The following is a 15,181-nucleotide window of genomic DNA, read 5'->3' as shown; positions in this document are numbered from 1 at the left end:
GTGCTGCCAGGGCTGCCTGCCAGCCCACAAGAGAAACACTGCAATATCATCCAAGGGAGAGATTTGCAACAGCACTTCAGAAATGTTTAGCTCTATTATGCATTCGGCCGCATGAATTTACACTCAATTGGTGATGGTTTTTGTGGACATTAACAAGCGCTTGTCTGGTATGTAAATCATAGACACGTATGAATTAAATTTGCATTGATTTAGTCGGGCGGTGCAAGCTAGAGTTTATAGTGTTGCATTGGTGATGCAGAGCTAACACTTGAGGAGCCCTCCACATCTAATGCTCCTGTCAGCAATATCAAACACACCTTTAATTAACTTAGAACATATGCTTCCATTTACCCTGCTCTCTCCCTCTCTCTCGCAAAGCAATGAAAGCATATAATCAGAGGGCTATTGGCTGGGAAAGGGAAAAGGAGCACAATTGTGTGCCAAGAAGCCTAATCATTCTGTGAGCAAGAGAAAGCGCACATTTCACAGTGATCAATGTCACATAATTGGCTAGCACAAGGATTAAATGAACCAAATCCCCTTCCTTTCTCTTTTGGCTAATAGTTCTGGTGTGTTTTTCCTGTTCATTTGACTTTGCCTCCGTTTAGGGGCCTAATCCTTTGTGAATGTGATCTCGTTCCTAGCTGGGTTGCATTTATGTAGGGTGTTTGGTGTGAGGAGCAGGGAATCAGATTCAATACTAACTAGAAACAAATCACTGCAAGCAGCGATAAGGCAGGACCAAGCAGGAAGGCAATAAGCAATAAGAATAATATGCACAAGAAACATGGAAGACTAAACTTGAGAAAAAGACCATGGAATTGTGACAGGGTCGTTTTTTTATAGTGGGGGGCAGGTAAGGGTTCTTGAAGACTCATACACAGAGTTGGCGGTGCCCAGATTTGAACCCATGACCTTGTGTTGCAAAGGCAAGAGCTCTACCTAGCGAGCTAACAAGCAAAATCATTCAGTGTTTTTGTAGCAAGTTGCGCAAGGATAACTAATGATAAGGTGGGTATAAAGATTTATGAATTGACTGCGTATAAACCAGAAAATATACCAGATTCGGATGAGGAGCTCAATGAATGAAAACCAATGAAATGAGTCTGAAACAGGGATTAAAAATTATTATTAAACTTCAGAGAAAATAAACAGCTTTGAACATTCATGAAAAACAAATCAGTCTTTGTTTCAAAATCACTGTTGTACAACATCAAATAATCTATCAACTCATGAGTAAAGAACCTGATTTGATCCGGATCAAGTTCTTTATACATGTTTCCCACTAAACAAATCAGTTTCTAGCATTGTTACAGTCCTTTAAACTTGGCTCAACCAAGGGCTAACATAAAAGGACCCAAAGTCAGATCAAAAGTTTACAAAGATATTACACATTTATTTAAAATCCTGCATTGCAAAACAGGGACTGATGGACAGTTGGACACCCAAAAGAATACTTACGACCAGCCCATCTGAAACTTAACTCATAACAGCAACAAAAGGGGAACACAACTGTTCAGTTTGGGTGTTTGGGAGACAATGAGCTTCTTCTTCTTCTTCTTCGTGGGGTTTTATGGCGGTTGGCATCCAAATAGTTGCATTACCGCCCCCTTCTGTTACTCTCACCTTTCTTACTTACAGTCTATCCCATAAACCAGTTTCTTTAATAAATCTGATCACCGTGCCTCTCCCCGTGTTATCCTCTGCTGCACCAATTAACTTATTGTCTCCACCAGGCCGAAGGCATGGGGAGAGAGTATGTTTTGCACTCCGTCCGTGTGTGTGTGTGTGTGTCCTTCCTTCCGTCCGGCCGTCCTTCCGTCCGTCCGTTATCAGCTAATCTCCGGCACCGTTGGCCCGATCAATGCCAAACTTTGCACACACACTCCCTGGATGCCAACGATGAACCTCTGCCCCACATTTTCCAGAACGGCCTGTTATAGCGCCACCATGAGGCAGCTTTTCACATTGTTTACCTAAAACTGCACCGATCTGCGTGATACGTTGCATGCACACTCCCTAGAGGCCAAGGACAAACCTTTGACCTGCATTTTCCGCATCTGCCTTTTATAGCGCCACCAGGAGGCCGACTTTTGTAAAACACATTTTTTGATATTACTCCTCCAGATTCTGTCCAAAAATCTCACAAATCGTTACACAGTATCTCTATGGTCATGTGCTCAAGTCGGATCTGTCCGATATTTCATATTCCATCCTAATTGGCTATAATTGGCTTTCACAGTTTGCAAGATTGCCCCGTTTTGAACAAAAGCCTCAAATCATGAACGCAGCATTCAATTTACGTGAAATCTTTCACACATTTTCTTACTAGGCTGAGGAATATATCCCACCCTTTTCACATTGGCCTGTTATAGCGCCACCAACAGGTTGATTTTTGCAAAACACATTTTTGGAACAATGCTTCAAAAACATGTTTATATTAATCCTAAACATTTTGCCAAACATCTCACACAGTCCTATCCTCCTGGTGGAGACCTGTGCCCAGAAGGGCACTTTTTCTAGTTAAAAGTGATTTCTTCCACTCCCACCCCCCTCAGCTCTTCCACCATACTCTCTCTTTCTCTCTGATACTGTCTACAGTCCATAATGGCATGCTCCACCGACTCCTCCTCCTGGCAGTGTTCACATAGGCCTGTAGGATGTTTGCCCATCACCTTCAATGTTTTATTTAACGCACTGTGTCCCAACTTTAGCCGTGTTATTATTACTTCCTCTCTTCTACATCCATTACTGTTCTTTCTACTTCCACCCACTTTACTTTGGATATTGTAATAATGCCTTCCTTTTCCATCTCCATCCCATCTTTGCTGCCATTCTTCCATCACCTTCTTCCATATCACTGATTTAGCCTCTGCTTTACTTATATAAATCTCCACCTCTATTTCCTCACTTAGCAGTGCTTCCTTGGCTAACACATCCACAGTTTCATTTCCCTCAATCCCCACATGTGCTGGTACCCACATGAATTGCATTTCCACTCCCTTTTGGATCAGGCTATAGTGCACGTGAAGCACTCGATAGTCGATACATTAAGTCTTCTCTGCACTTTGATCTGAATGACATCAAGCTTTTTAGTACCGAGCTCGAGTCTGAGCACACCACCACCTTTTCTGGTCTTGCCTCCTCCACCCACTGTAAAGCCATTAGTATTGCATACATTTCTACTGTGTATACCCCTAGTTTATCTGGTGCCCGTCTATATATTGCTCAGTTTAACCTAGGAACTACAAAGGCTGTCCCTGTTCTACCCGTCTCTGAATCTACTGATCCATCTGTGTAGATCTGTATATGATCATTATACTCTCTTTCCACATAATTGTTAAACACACCAACCAAATCCACTTCACCCCTTTCCCTCCTTTTAGCTTCTAATATATAAAAATCCACTTTTGGTGTTGCATACACCCATGGTGCTACTTCAGGGATCACTACTGTTGGACTGTACTTGTCTACATTCACACCCATTGCTTGAGCTAGCTCATTCGCCACCCACCCAAAGCTACTATTCTGGGCCCTTCCATATTCCCAGCATGGCTGCTGAACTCCCTTCACTGGGTGAATATTCTCGTGCCCCTTAATGTGTGTCCAATAATTTGCCATAAGGTGTCTTCTCCTAATCTCTAATGGCATTTCCCTTGTCTCCACCTGCAACGCACATGTGGGAGATGTCCTGACAGCCCCACAGCATATTCGAAGTGGTAGTGCTTGAACTACATTAAGCTTTCCTAAGTGTGTTTTGGCTGCTGACCCATAAGCAATGCATCCATAATCTAACACTGATCGAATCAACCCAACATATAAAGTTTTAACTGACAGCCTATCAGCTCCCCACTTAGTCCCAGTGATACACCTCATCACATTTTTTTTTTTTTTACACCTCCCAATGACCTTCTTAATAGAGACAATGAGCTGCTGGCCACAGCTCCTCTTATATAGCCTGCAACTAATCAAGAACAGCTGACACAGGGTGTGGCAGCCAGATCTCTCAGGTGATTGACAGGTGAGGCACTTTAGACCAGCAGAGGTCAGCAAAGCCACAGGCACTACAACAGAACAAAGTAAAGACAACATTTCACAAAACGGAAATTTTCATTGGCTCATAAAACCTTCATTTTTTTCACTTAAAAAAACTTACTATACTTTCCCATGTCCGTATAGGTCCAAGGTTCACGTGTAGTTTCCGTGCATTTTGATCAAAGATCCTGGGAGGAGATGCATTTTAATTGATTGTCATATAATTCAAAATGGCGGGTGATCTAGAGGTCAGAGGTCAAAAGTAAGAGCACGACACTTGTTCGGCATGAGGAGACGCATATGTGTGTCGAGGTTTCATTGCCGACAGTCAAACGGTTCATGAGCTATGCGTGGTCAAAGTTTACATTTTCAATATAGCGCCACCCTTTGGCCAATGGTTGTGGGCTTTGCATCTTCACCGTTTGGCATGGCCCTCTACCATATCTCCAAATTTCGCGAAAACCGACTGCACGGTTCAGCCAGAACTGCTATTTTTGGCAGAAGAAAAAAAAATACAAAAACAATAAAGTCTTTCAGGACTGCTTGGTCCTTTAATTATCCATTGCAGGTTCAAGCTAGCCACTTGTACACACAGCCCACACAAAGGACCCTGTCACCTAATGTATTCCCTTTTTTAATACTTTCAGTTGTTTACCGTTCAGCTACACATTTTATACAGCCAGCCTGTATAGTGAACACTGCATTGTATTTTGTGTGGCTTTATTCACAAACTGTAAGTTACTATCAATATTACAGATTGGACAAGGAGGCCACACAGTTATTAGACTCATGTCTTAATAACATCCAATATGACCCCAATATCCTCCCCTTTGCAAATATAGCAATTTCTATATTTTTTACAGAGATCACTGGGTTTAGTGTACATTCACTGTGCAAATATTTATACTTCTTTGCAGATGTATATCATGGCTGAAGAAGGCTCACTAATAGTCACTATTATGTGTGCATTTCAGAGTTCTCTTCTAATAATGATTCCATACTTCAGGCAGTCAGTATTTTTTAATTGATCTCACTGCTTACACTGGATTTGTTTAATAATAATGAACTACGAGGAGTCTTGCTGCATGTTAATTAAATTACTCCATCAACTGCCAGTCTCCAAATTGATATGAATATTCATATGAAGGTTCTGATCGCCTTTAGGGTGAAGCAGGGAAGAGTGGACATATCCCATCCATAAAGGTGCCAGGTTCAATTCCCTGTAATTGCTATATCCAGCATCCTGTCTCAATGCCCTTGAGCATGACACTGAATCCCTACTCATTTGTGTTGGAGTTAGTTATCACAGACGAGTGTCTGCTAAATGCCTGAAATGTAAAGGCAGAAGTGAGGGGGCGGCTAGCTGGCTGTACTTTTGATTGATTTTGTTGTCAGGTTTGTGGTTGCTTTGTTCGTCGCCCTGTGCTTCAATGGTGGCTCAGTGAGGTAATTAATAGCATGACAAGTACCCCTTCTAGCACTATCAGGCCCCTTGTGAAAATGTCCATGTATCACTGGGCAGAGAGTGCCACTAGTGCTGGCCACTAGTCTCTAAAGCCAGACGATCTCTTCCACAATCTTGGAATACTCCAGAGACAGTCAGTCAACAAGCTTAAAGGGGACATCTTTGTGATGTCACTGAGATGTACTTCATAATGTTACTGATTTTTTTCAGACCTACAGTTCTAGGCAACACAGAATGGGGTGACTTTTTATTATTTTCACACAACAACTCTAAGGTATATTAACACATTACTGCCCAGCCCTCTAGGTGAGATCCTGGCGCTAGTGCCAGAGAAATCCGCAAAATAAGCAGAGAAGAAGGGTCACTTCCACCCGAGCCGGAAGTGATGTAGTCCGGATCTGTAGTGTAGACATAGGGAACGGACGGACCATCGCCCCCAGAGCAGCAGCATGATCAGCGTGGCTCGGATTAATGTTTGAATAGGCTATAAACATGGCATTATATGCCATTCTGAGCATAAATACCACGAATAACCCCGTGCACGTGTTTTTAATCAAATCTCGTGTTTCTCGTGGATGGCTGAAATGGAATTAATAACTTTCCACGAGATATCTTGAGAAAAGCACGGAATGGGTTAAATGGAAGCAAACACTTTGAAATCCACACACTGATGAACGCTGGATAGCCAAAACGTTTGTCATTAAGGCATATGGAGGAATAAAAGAATAATGTACTGCTTGTTCTTCGATTGTTATTATTGTTGGTATGTACCAGAAGAAGAGTGCGGTGGTAGCGGAAACAGCTAGGTCTGAAATTCAACCCATACAAATTTGAGAAGGGGAAGCTGTCAAAAGTTCTGACTGGAAGAAAATTGACAAACCATATGACACAGTATCACACACATCTATTTTTAAAATAACTTATAGCTAGGGCTAGGCTTTGACTAATTCGTTTTCGAGTAGAAGTGCTTTAAATGGCAGCACAGGGGATATGGAGGTGGGAAAATGACTGGCTAACTGTCTTTACATTTTCAGAGCTTATGAATTTCAGACAGGTAGGCAAAGCATTTGGAAATTGCAGGAGCCAATGTGTCTCTCTTGAGAAACTACTATAATCCTGAAAGACTTCTAACCTTTCATCAAATATAAATAAATCCCAGTTGCCATTGGCTGGATACAGAAAACAACAAAAGTAAAGATACTACTTGACTTTTTACTGTCAGGTTAGAAGGACATTAACCTGCTGGTTGTCTCCACCAGGCCGAAGGCATGGGGAGAGAGTATGTTTTGCACTCCGTCCGTGTGTGTGTGTGTGTGTGTGTGTGTGTGCGTCCGTCCGTCCTTCCTTCCTTCCGTCCGTCTGTTACCAGCTAATCTCCGGCACCGTTGGCCCGATCCATGCCAAACTTTGCACACACACTCCCTGGATGCCAACAACGAACCTCTGCCCCAAATATTCCTCAACGGCCTGTTATAGCGCCACCATGAGGCCGATTTAGGCAAAACACATTTCTGTAGATTACTCGTACACATTTTATCCATACATCACACAATTCGGTATACACTATCTCCATAGTCATGTGATCAACACGGATCTGCACCATTTCCCATCTTCCTTCCTGATTGGCTAAGATTCGCTTCCAAAGCTCACATGATTGGTCCGTTTCGAACAAAATGCCACAAATCACAAACACTGTGCAATTTCCGTGAAATTATACACGCACATTTCCACTAGGCTGAGGACGACATGACACAATTTATTTTCCAAACCAGCCTCATGGTGGCGCTATAACAGGGCAATTCCGGTTTTTACCTATAACTGCATCGTTCTGTGTACAACTTTGTATGCGCACTCCCTAGAGGCATGGAAAAACATTTTCCCTGCATCCCTCCACATCTGCCGGTTATAGCGCCACCATGAGGCCGATTTCTGCAAAACACATTGTTTATATTAGTCGCACAGATTTCATCCAAATCTCATGCAAATCGGTATACATGATCTCTGTAGTCATGTGATCAAGACGAGTCTGTTTGATTTCTCAGATTCTACACTGATTGGCTAAGATTGCCTTCCAAAGTCTTCAGGAGTGGCCCGTTTTGTACAAAATGCTGCACATGTCCTGCTCATCCAGAATTCTATCCTCAGAGATGCAATGAGTGATCTGACTCTGCATTTCCTCAACACAATGAAGAAAATTGTTGCAAAAAACAAACATGTTTATATCACTCCTAAACATTTTGCCAAACATCACACACACTCCTATCCTCCTGGTGGAGACCTGTGCACAGCAGGGCACTTTTTCTAGTTGTGTGCTGTTTTGCTTTGGATAAAAGCTGCTATAAGCAATAATATGTCAACATTAAAAATGTTTTGGTATTTAGACAGCCAGCAATGGGTAGAATGCTCCCCAAAAAAATAGTCTCTGTGACACATCTAGGGGCCGCAATCTGCATTCAAAGATTTTCCTAGAAGCTTTGTTTTTTTTCCAAACCAATGACAAAGCTTCTCGGAACATTTTTGAATGCAGATTGTGGCCTCTAGATGTGTCACAGAGACATTCTTTTAGGAGCGTTTTACTCATTGCTGGCTGTCTGAATACCAAAAATAAATAAAAAATGTTGACATATTATTGCTTATAGCTACTTTAAATCAGACAAAATGGCATGGTTAGATCTGTGATGAAAATACCAATGTAATATTCATTTTAATAGTCTTTTTGGCTACGCCTCTAGTAGCACGGCTGTCATTACAGCGTTTGTCTACCGCTCAAAGAAACGCATGGTCCTAGCGCCCAATTATATTTTGGAATGCAAAAACAAATTGTCATTTTACTGTAAAATATATAACTAAATATATTGTCAGTACATTTCCAGAGTGTTGGGGGCCATTGTGAATTAAAAATAAGTGTAATTATTTTTTTATGTACATGGTTATTGTGAAATTGAAAGATTATATCAATATTTTTCACTGGTAGATATTGATATATCATGTAAATGATTACATGAGTGGCACATTCTGGGGCAAGGTTAGCCTGGAATTAGGGCTGGGCGATATGACGATATATATCGTATAGACGATAGAAAATGTCTATTGTGAAAAATGTTCTCTATCGTTTATATCGTTGTGTCGCAAAACAAGCGTTACGGCAGTATTTTACGTCACAGCGCCCAGCCACGCTGTGCTGTTATTTAATAACAAACATGAAGGGAGATGATGGCGGACGAGATTCAGAGCAGAGTAACACTAAAGTAACCGGCCATTCACTGTTATAAATGCAGGTTTCATGTTGGGTCAAATTGATAAACTGCGTGAGCCACGCATGTTTTACACAGTTGAACAATTGAGCTTGTCCGTCGGGTGCAAACTTCTTCTACGTCTTTCCTCTTACCTGTCTTGTTTTATTGTTCCAAATAAATTATTCCATTTGAAAAGTCCTTAATTCAGCAACAGCTTCCAACAACAACACAAGACGCTAACTTAAGTTGTGATCATCAAAAAAAAAAGGAAAAGAAAAACATCCACTGTCCCATACGCACAGCTGGGCATTATGGAGAGTTGACGACGCGGTCGCATTGTCTCTCACTCTATCGCCTGTAGTCAATTACACATTGTTAAGCTTCCCAACGTTTTTAACAAACTACACTACAACTACAACAGAACTAGAACTGAAACAAGTAAACAACTGTGTGGCAGTGAGTGACATGAGGTATTTATTTTTTCCTTAAGACAATTTAATGCAGACACAGGCCTGTACTTCTGTGTCTGAATGGGAAAGTCTTATTTCTTTATTTTTTCTTTTTAATTTTCATAATAATAATAATAATAATTATTATTATATATTTTTTTATTTTGTACTTGCTTTAGGCCTGTCTGTGCATGGGCAGGGCATCAGTATTTTATTCATATATTTAGACTGGATATTGTGATTTTACATATTGTAATTGGCATAAGTTTGATATTGTTCTTTTCCTGTTTTTTGAGTGGTGCAACCACTATAGACAGCTATGTGTGACTTGTGTGTGTCCCTGTGTCTCTGTATCCGAGCACAGAAATAGCATAATTATTGTCACCACCAAGTGTCACTGTTGTGCAGCCTAACACACAGACAGAGGCCAGGGAGGAGAGCTTGTACAGTGCAGTACAGTACAGTACAGTACAGTACAGTACAGTACAGTACAGTACAGTACAGTACAGTACAGTACAGTACAGTACAGTACAGTACTGCCTGAACAAAAATCTATTTTTTAGATTTAAAAAAATCGGTATCGTAAAAAATATGCTATATCGTGATATGAGATTTTGTCATATCGCCCAGCCCTACCTGGAATGCTTTGGTCATGATGCAGTGACGAGGCAAAACCACACTCTTGAGTGGAACACATTATTTATTTCCCACCAAGGTAAACACAGTTTGTCAGACAAGTGTATCAGTATTATTGTTAGTCATACGCTACCCCCCCTACAATAGAGCCAATTAGTTGATTATTCAGATGGCAGTGTGCTGTGGGCCCAGCGCTGGCTGGCAGTGAACAGATGTTTGAATGGAGAACTAACAGCCGTGGGCCGTGCCCTCTGCACGGCTCTGAGCTGCGGTGTCACACACCAGACTCGCTGTGATCTCTGTTGACTTTGTTTGCCAACAGCATGTCACAAACTCAACAGAAGAGCAAAACAATGGGCAGCTGGAGACAAATGGACAAAAGTTAATTTCTATATAGACAATTAGAGTGAAAGAGACAGCCTGTAGACGCATAAATCCACAGATAGGGGTTCTAATACAGCATCAAAAGTAGAACATCTGGAGTTCAAAGTGCATCTTTGAACTCCCCACATTACCATGCATTTATTACATTTCTGTTTCAATTTTACATTGAAGTATCAATTCAACCCCCTTCCATACTAGCCATTTAGGCAACCATGTTTCCAGTGATTGGCTAACCCTGAAAAGTTAAACCTGCTCCAGAGCAATCCCAGGGCTAAACTGTGCAAGCCCACTTCAACATATTGTTGTGTGAATAATCCCTGAGCCATGGGCCAAAATCTCTCTTAGCCCAGGGCTAAGAAGGCACTAAGCCATGGGCTAAGTGCAGTGTCAAAGCCGAGGGTTTCTTTTGCCTGACTAAGCAGTACTGGGCCGGAAAAATAACCTGCCCAATAAAGCAGTGTACCAGGGCAGTTACAAATGATGTTTGAATTCCAATAAATAAACAGCAGTTACACACTACTTCTCGCTGAAGCGTGAACGGAATGATTAGTGTAAGGGGGAAATTGCTCCGTCATACTGTGTAAAAGTATATAGTGAGTGCATTTTCTCCAGCGTGTGTTAAAGCGGCAGTTCACATCATCATAAGCTCATTATATTGCAGTCGTAAAGGGATTATGGGCTCCAGTATGGCATTGTTCTGCTGCTGTTGGAACTAAAGAGGACTTGAGAAAGAGAGAGAGGGAGAGAGATAGGATTCACTGTGCGTCTCCGTGGTACTGGATACTAGGAAGTGTTTGCTTTGCTCTGTATAAGCCGACAGCAGACAGGGCAGGGGTTGCACTACTTTCACTGTTTACTAACATCAGTATAACTGCACACAGAAACATTCTGAGGGATGGATCATAAGGGTCTATTTGGTTCCATTTGTACACTTTGAGTTTCAAATGGATTTATGAACACTTATGGTTTCGTGTAACAACCCCTCCACACATGTGCATGTCACACTTTCTCTAATTTATGTCTTATAATGAATGTTAGCCGGTTCTTCAATGAATAAGATAAATCCTTCTAATTAGGTCCGGGACAATATAACCGCATTACCGCAATAATCATTACAACAATTTCTTTTTTTGTTTTGGCTGGTGAAAGTTGCAGTAGTGAATATAGTGTGTGATATGAAATGTCTTTGTCATTCATCATTGAACTTTCTTCCATCCCATATTCATGCTATGGGCTTGTGGTGTGGTTAACCTCCAAACCGCCGGGGCACGTTGCGTTCTCGCCGCGGTAATGAATATTCCATACTGTCACAGCACTAATTCTAATCGGATCACTCTTCTTCTCTTTCCCCCCGCCCCATCTCTCCTTTCTCTCTATCACTACGCAGAAGAAGATGGGAGTGGTGAAGACGCAGGAGAAGAAGGAGCGCTGGAAGGAGAAGAAGGCGGCAAAGCGACAGAGGGAGAAGGAGGAGGAGGAGCAGCTTCCAGAGGTGGGAGAGGAGGAGAACGTGATGCCGGCTGTCATGGACACCCTGGAGAACAGGTTCCTGAACCACGCCCAGTGCGACCAGGAGAAGATCAATGAGAGGCTGCTGAAGAAGACCTACTCCAAGAAAAACAAAATGGTCAGTGGCCAAAAGGCCTGCTTTGTGTTTCTAAAGGCGAGTTTATTCTGTGTGGTACGACAAAAACGATGCATTTCTAACTGGAAAACACAATTTTCTCTTTCATGGTGCGGCGCAGCCAATCAAGGAAGTCCTAAAGTTGGCTGTTTAGGGCTCCTGGGAGATAGACAGGAAGCTATATTTGTGGCTGTTTTGTTTTGCACCTCGAGTGCAATCGTGTGGCTTTGTCTGGGGTCAGTGGAAGGGTTTTATTATGGTCTGGTGTCAGGGCCATGTTTTAGTTGCAGAGTTCACTGACATCCGCTGTGGATTTTATTTTATTTTATTGATTTTTAAATAGTGTCAGCCATTGATTGACAATTATAATGTTCGGTGCCAGGCTCTTGCATTTCACCCATAGTGTCAGCTACGTTTTTTGGTTCCCGACTATTCCCCGGGAACACGATTAGTGGTGAGTTTTATTATTGCTCAAAATCGGAATAGCAACACTGTACAATGAGCTGAATATGTGATGTAATTATCTATTGGACCAAAAGTAACATTCAGCTGCAGAATGTGAGATATCAAATATTATCTGGGGGTGCCTGTTGAATGGCTGCTACGCTATTGTGCAGTACACGGAGTCAAAGTCAAATCCTTACAGATGTGGTTGCATTTGTAAATTCTGAGAGTTAAATTAACACGGAAGATTTTCGAGTGCACCCTCTGCCACGAGTCGACTAACCTATTCCACCTAAATGTCCCATTACTGCACCACCATACCAAAACAACGCAAACAGCTGTGCTGCTGGTTCCATTCACCATGGCTACAGCCCGTATATTACTCTGTTATATGTCATCTCACTCCTTCTCTACAGACCGCTGCCAATATCCTCCGCCTGAAGCACACTACAGAACAGGACTCTATTGTGTGTGTGTGTGTGTGTGTGTGTGTGTGTGTGTGTGTGTGTGTGTGTGTGTGTGTGTGTGTGTGTGTGTGTGTGTGTGTGTGTGTGTGTGTGTGTGTGTGTGTGTGTGTGTGTGTGTGTGTGTGAGAGAGAGAGAGATCCACGTACAGTATTAACAGTTAGTTTTAAATGGGCGGATGTTTTTACTGCTCCTGTCCCGAGGCCAAGATCCTCTCAGTGCTATCGATGAGAAGTGTGTTTGTGTGTGAGTTAGTCAGGAAGCCAAGTAAATAATGAGGATATGTTTGCCTGGAGCTCTACTGATTCGCTGTCCAAAACAGAGATAAGATTTCCTAAGGAAGTCAGCATGGCTGAAAGCGAGGCTGGCCTTCACGTCTTTTTTTTGCAAATCATTTACTTTGCAAGCATTTATGTGCTGCTTATTCCACCTGCAGGATGTGCCCTACAGTGTTGCCAAGTCTGCTTATTTGTTACAAGTGACTTTGGGCTTGTGCATTGTGCAACGCGACCGCTTTGGTTGAGAAATATAGAAGTATTTGAGGGCTGTTTGATGCTACAGAGCATGCTAATGACTGATGCTAACAACAACGTCTGTCACTGGTTACAATGCTTCCCCGTCGGGGAACTTGGATACCGTTGTGTTTACACACGAACAGACAGGACAGTGGTTCTCAAAGTGGGATCCGGGGAGTATACAAATGGGTTCCATATTTTACAATATAAATACAATACAATATAAATAAATAAAAAATAATAATATATTGAGCTCCCAGATATAAATGGCATTAAATGTGCGTCAGTAGCCTAATGCATGTCAAACTGGGCGTCCTTGAAATTAAAATGATGAGAACCACTGCTAGAGCCCTGGCATATCTTTTCAAATGAGTGGTCTGCGGGGCTAAGTGTCAATTTGGGGTCCTTGACATGAAAAGGTTTGAGGCCAACTGGTGTAGGACACACACATAGACTCAAGCACCCTCACACTCAAGTACAATTTGCATGCATTTGTAAAGCTACTTTCACCATTTCATGTTATATTGTTGATTTGAACATATTGGTGCTCCTTACACTTTGGTGGGAAAATTTCATAGCGATTATTCACTTCCTGACTCTCTGTTTCCGAGTAAACCAGCTTTCAAAATAAAGGTGTTCCCTGTAGAAAATCAATGTGTGGCGGTCCTGGAGTACACAATTCAGACACCAGATGGGGGTGTAAATGGCAGTAAATGAGTTAACTAATTGTTGGGGACCCCTATGTGTGTGAGCCTAGTCGCTTCTTTTGGGCTTGTTTTCGTAGAACTGGTCACTTGTTTCTCTTTCAAAATCTGGCACCACTGTTACAAACACTTAAGGGTGGCCATGGCAGAATGGGTAGAGAGCCCGGGCGGTAGGACAGTAGGCTGGCAGAATGGGTAGAGAGCCCGGAAGGTAGGACAGTAGGCTGGCAGGATGGGTAGAGAGCCCGGGCGGTAGGACAGTAGGCTGGCAGAATGGGTAGAGAGCCTGGGCGGTAGGACAGTAGGCTGGCAGAATGGGTAGAGAGCCCGGGCGGTAGGACAGTAGGCTGACAGAATGGGTAGAGAGCCCGGGCGGTAGGACAGTATAGGCTGGCAGAATGGGTAGAGAGCCCGGGCGGTAGGACAGTAGGCTGACAGAATGGGTAGAGAGCCCGGGCGGTAGGACAGTAGGCTGGCAGAATGGGTAGAGAGCCCGGGTGGTAGGACAGTAGGCTGAATGGGTAGAGAGCCCGGGCGGTAGGACAGTAGGCTGGCTGAATGGGTAGAGAGCCCGGGCGGTAGGACAGTAGGCTGAATGGGTAGAGAGCCCGGGCGGTAGGACAGTAGGCTGAATGGGTAGAGAGCCCGGGCGGTAGGACAGTATGCTGAATGGGTAGAGAGCCCGGGCGGTAGGACAGTAGGCTGGCTGAATGGGTAGAGAGCCCGGGCGGTAGGACAGTAGGCTGGCAGAATGGGTAGAGAGCCTGGGCGGTAGGACAGTAGGCTGGCAGAATGGGTAGAGAGCCCGGGCGGTAGGACAGTAGGCTGACAGAATGGGTAGAGAGCCCGGGCGGTAGGACAGTATAGGCTGGCAGAATGGGTAGAGAGCCCGGGCGGTAGGACAGTAGGCTGACAGAATGGGTAGAGAGCCCGGGCGGTAGGACAGTAGGCTGGCAGAATGGGTAGAGAGCCCGGGTGGTAGGACAGTAGGCTGAATGGGTAGAGAGCCCGGGCGGTAGGACAGTAGGCTGGCTGAATGGGTAGAGAGCCCGGGCGGTAGGACAGTAGGCTGAATGGGTAGAGAGCCCGGGCGGTAGGACAGTAGGCTGAATGGGTAGAGAGCCCGGGCGGTAGGACAGTATGCTGAATGGGTAGAGAGCCCGGGCGGTAGGACAGTAGGCTGGCTGAATGGGTAGAGAGCCCGGGCGGTAGGACAGTAGGCTG

At 43.4% G+C, this 15,181-nt stretch overlaps 1 protein-coding gene across 1 annotated transcript in view; it reads left to right on the top strand.

The window, feature by feature from the left end:
• Window positions 1-15,181, top strand: part of fbrsl1 (fibrosin-like 1) — a 301,776-nt gene that overhangs the window by 103,600 nt on the left and 182,995 nt on the right. Inside the window, exon 2 of the mRNA XM_079516969.1 lies at window positions 11,593-11,832. Within this exon, the coding sequence (XP_079373095.1) occupies window positions 11,593-11,832 (240 nt within the window). The remainder of the gene's footprint in view (window positions 1-11,592; window positions 11,833-15,181) is intronic.

This window comes from Electrona antarctica (assembly GCF_951216825.1).
Source record: "Electrona antarctica genome assembly, chromosome: 12".
NCBI lineage: Eukaryota > Metazoa > Chordata > Actinopteri > Myctophiformes > Myctophidae > Electrona > Electrona antarctica.
Note: the sequence above shows the minus strand (reverse complement) of the source record. Positions and strands in the feature narration are given on the sequence as shown.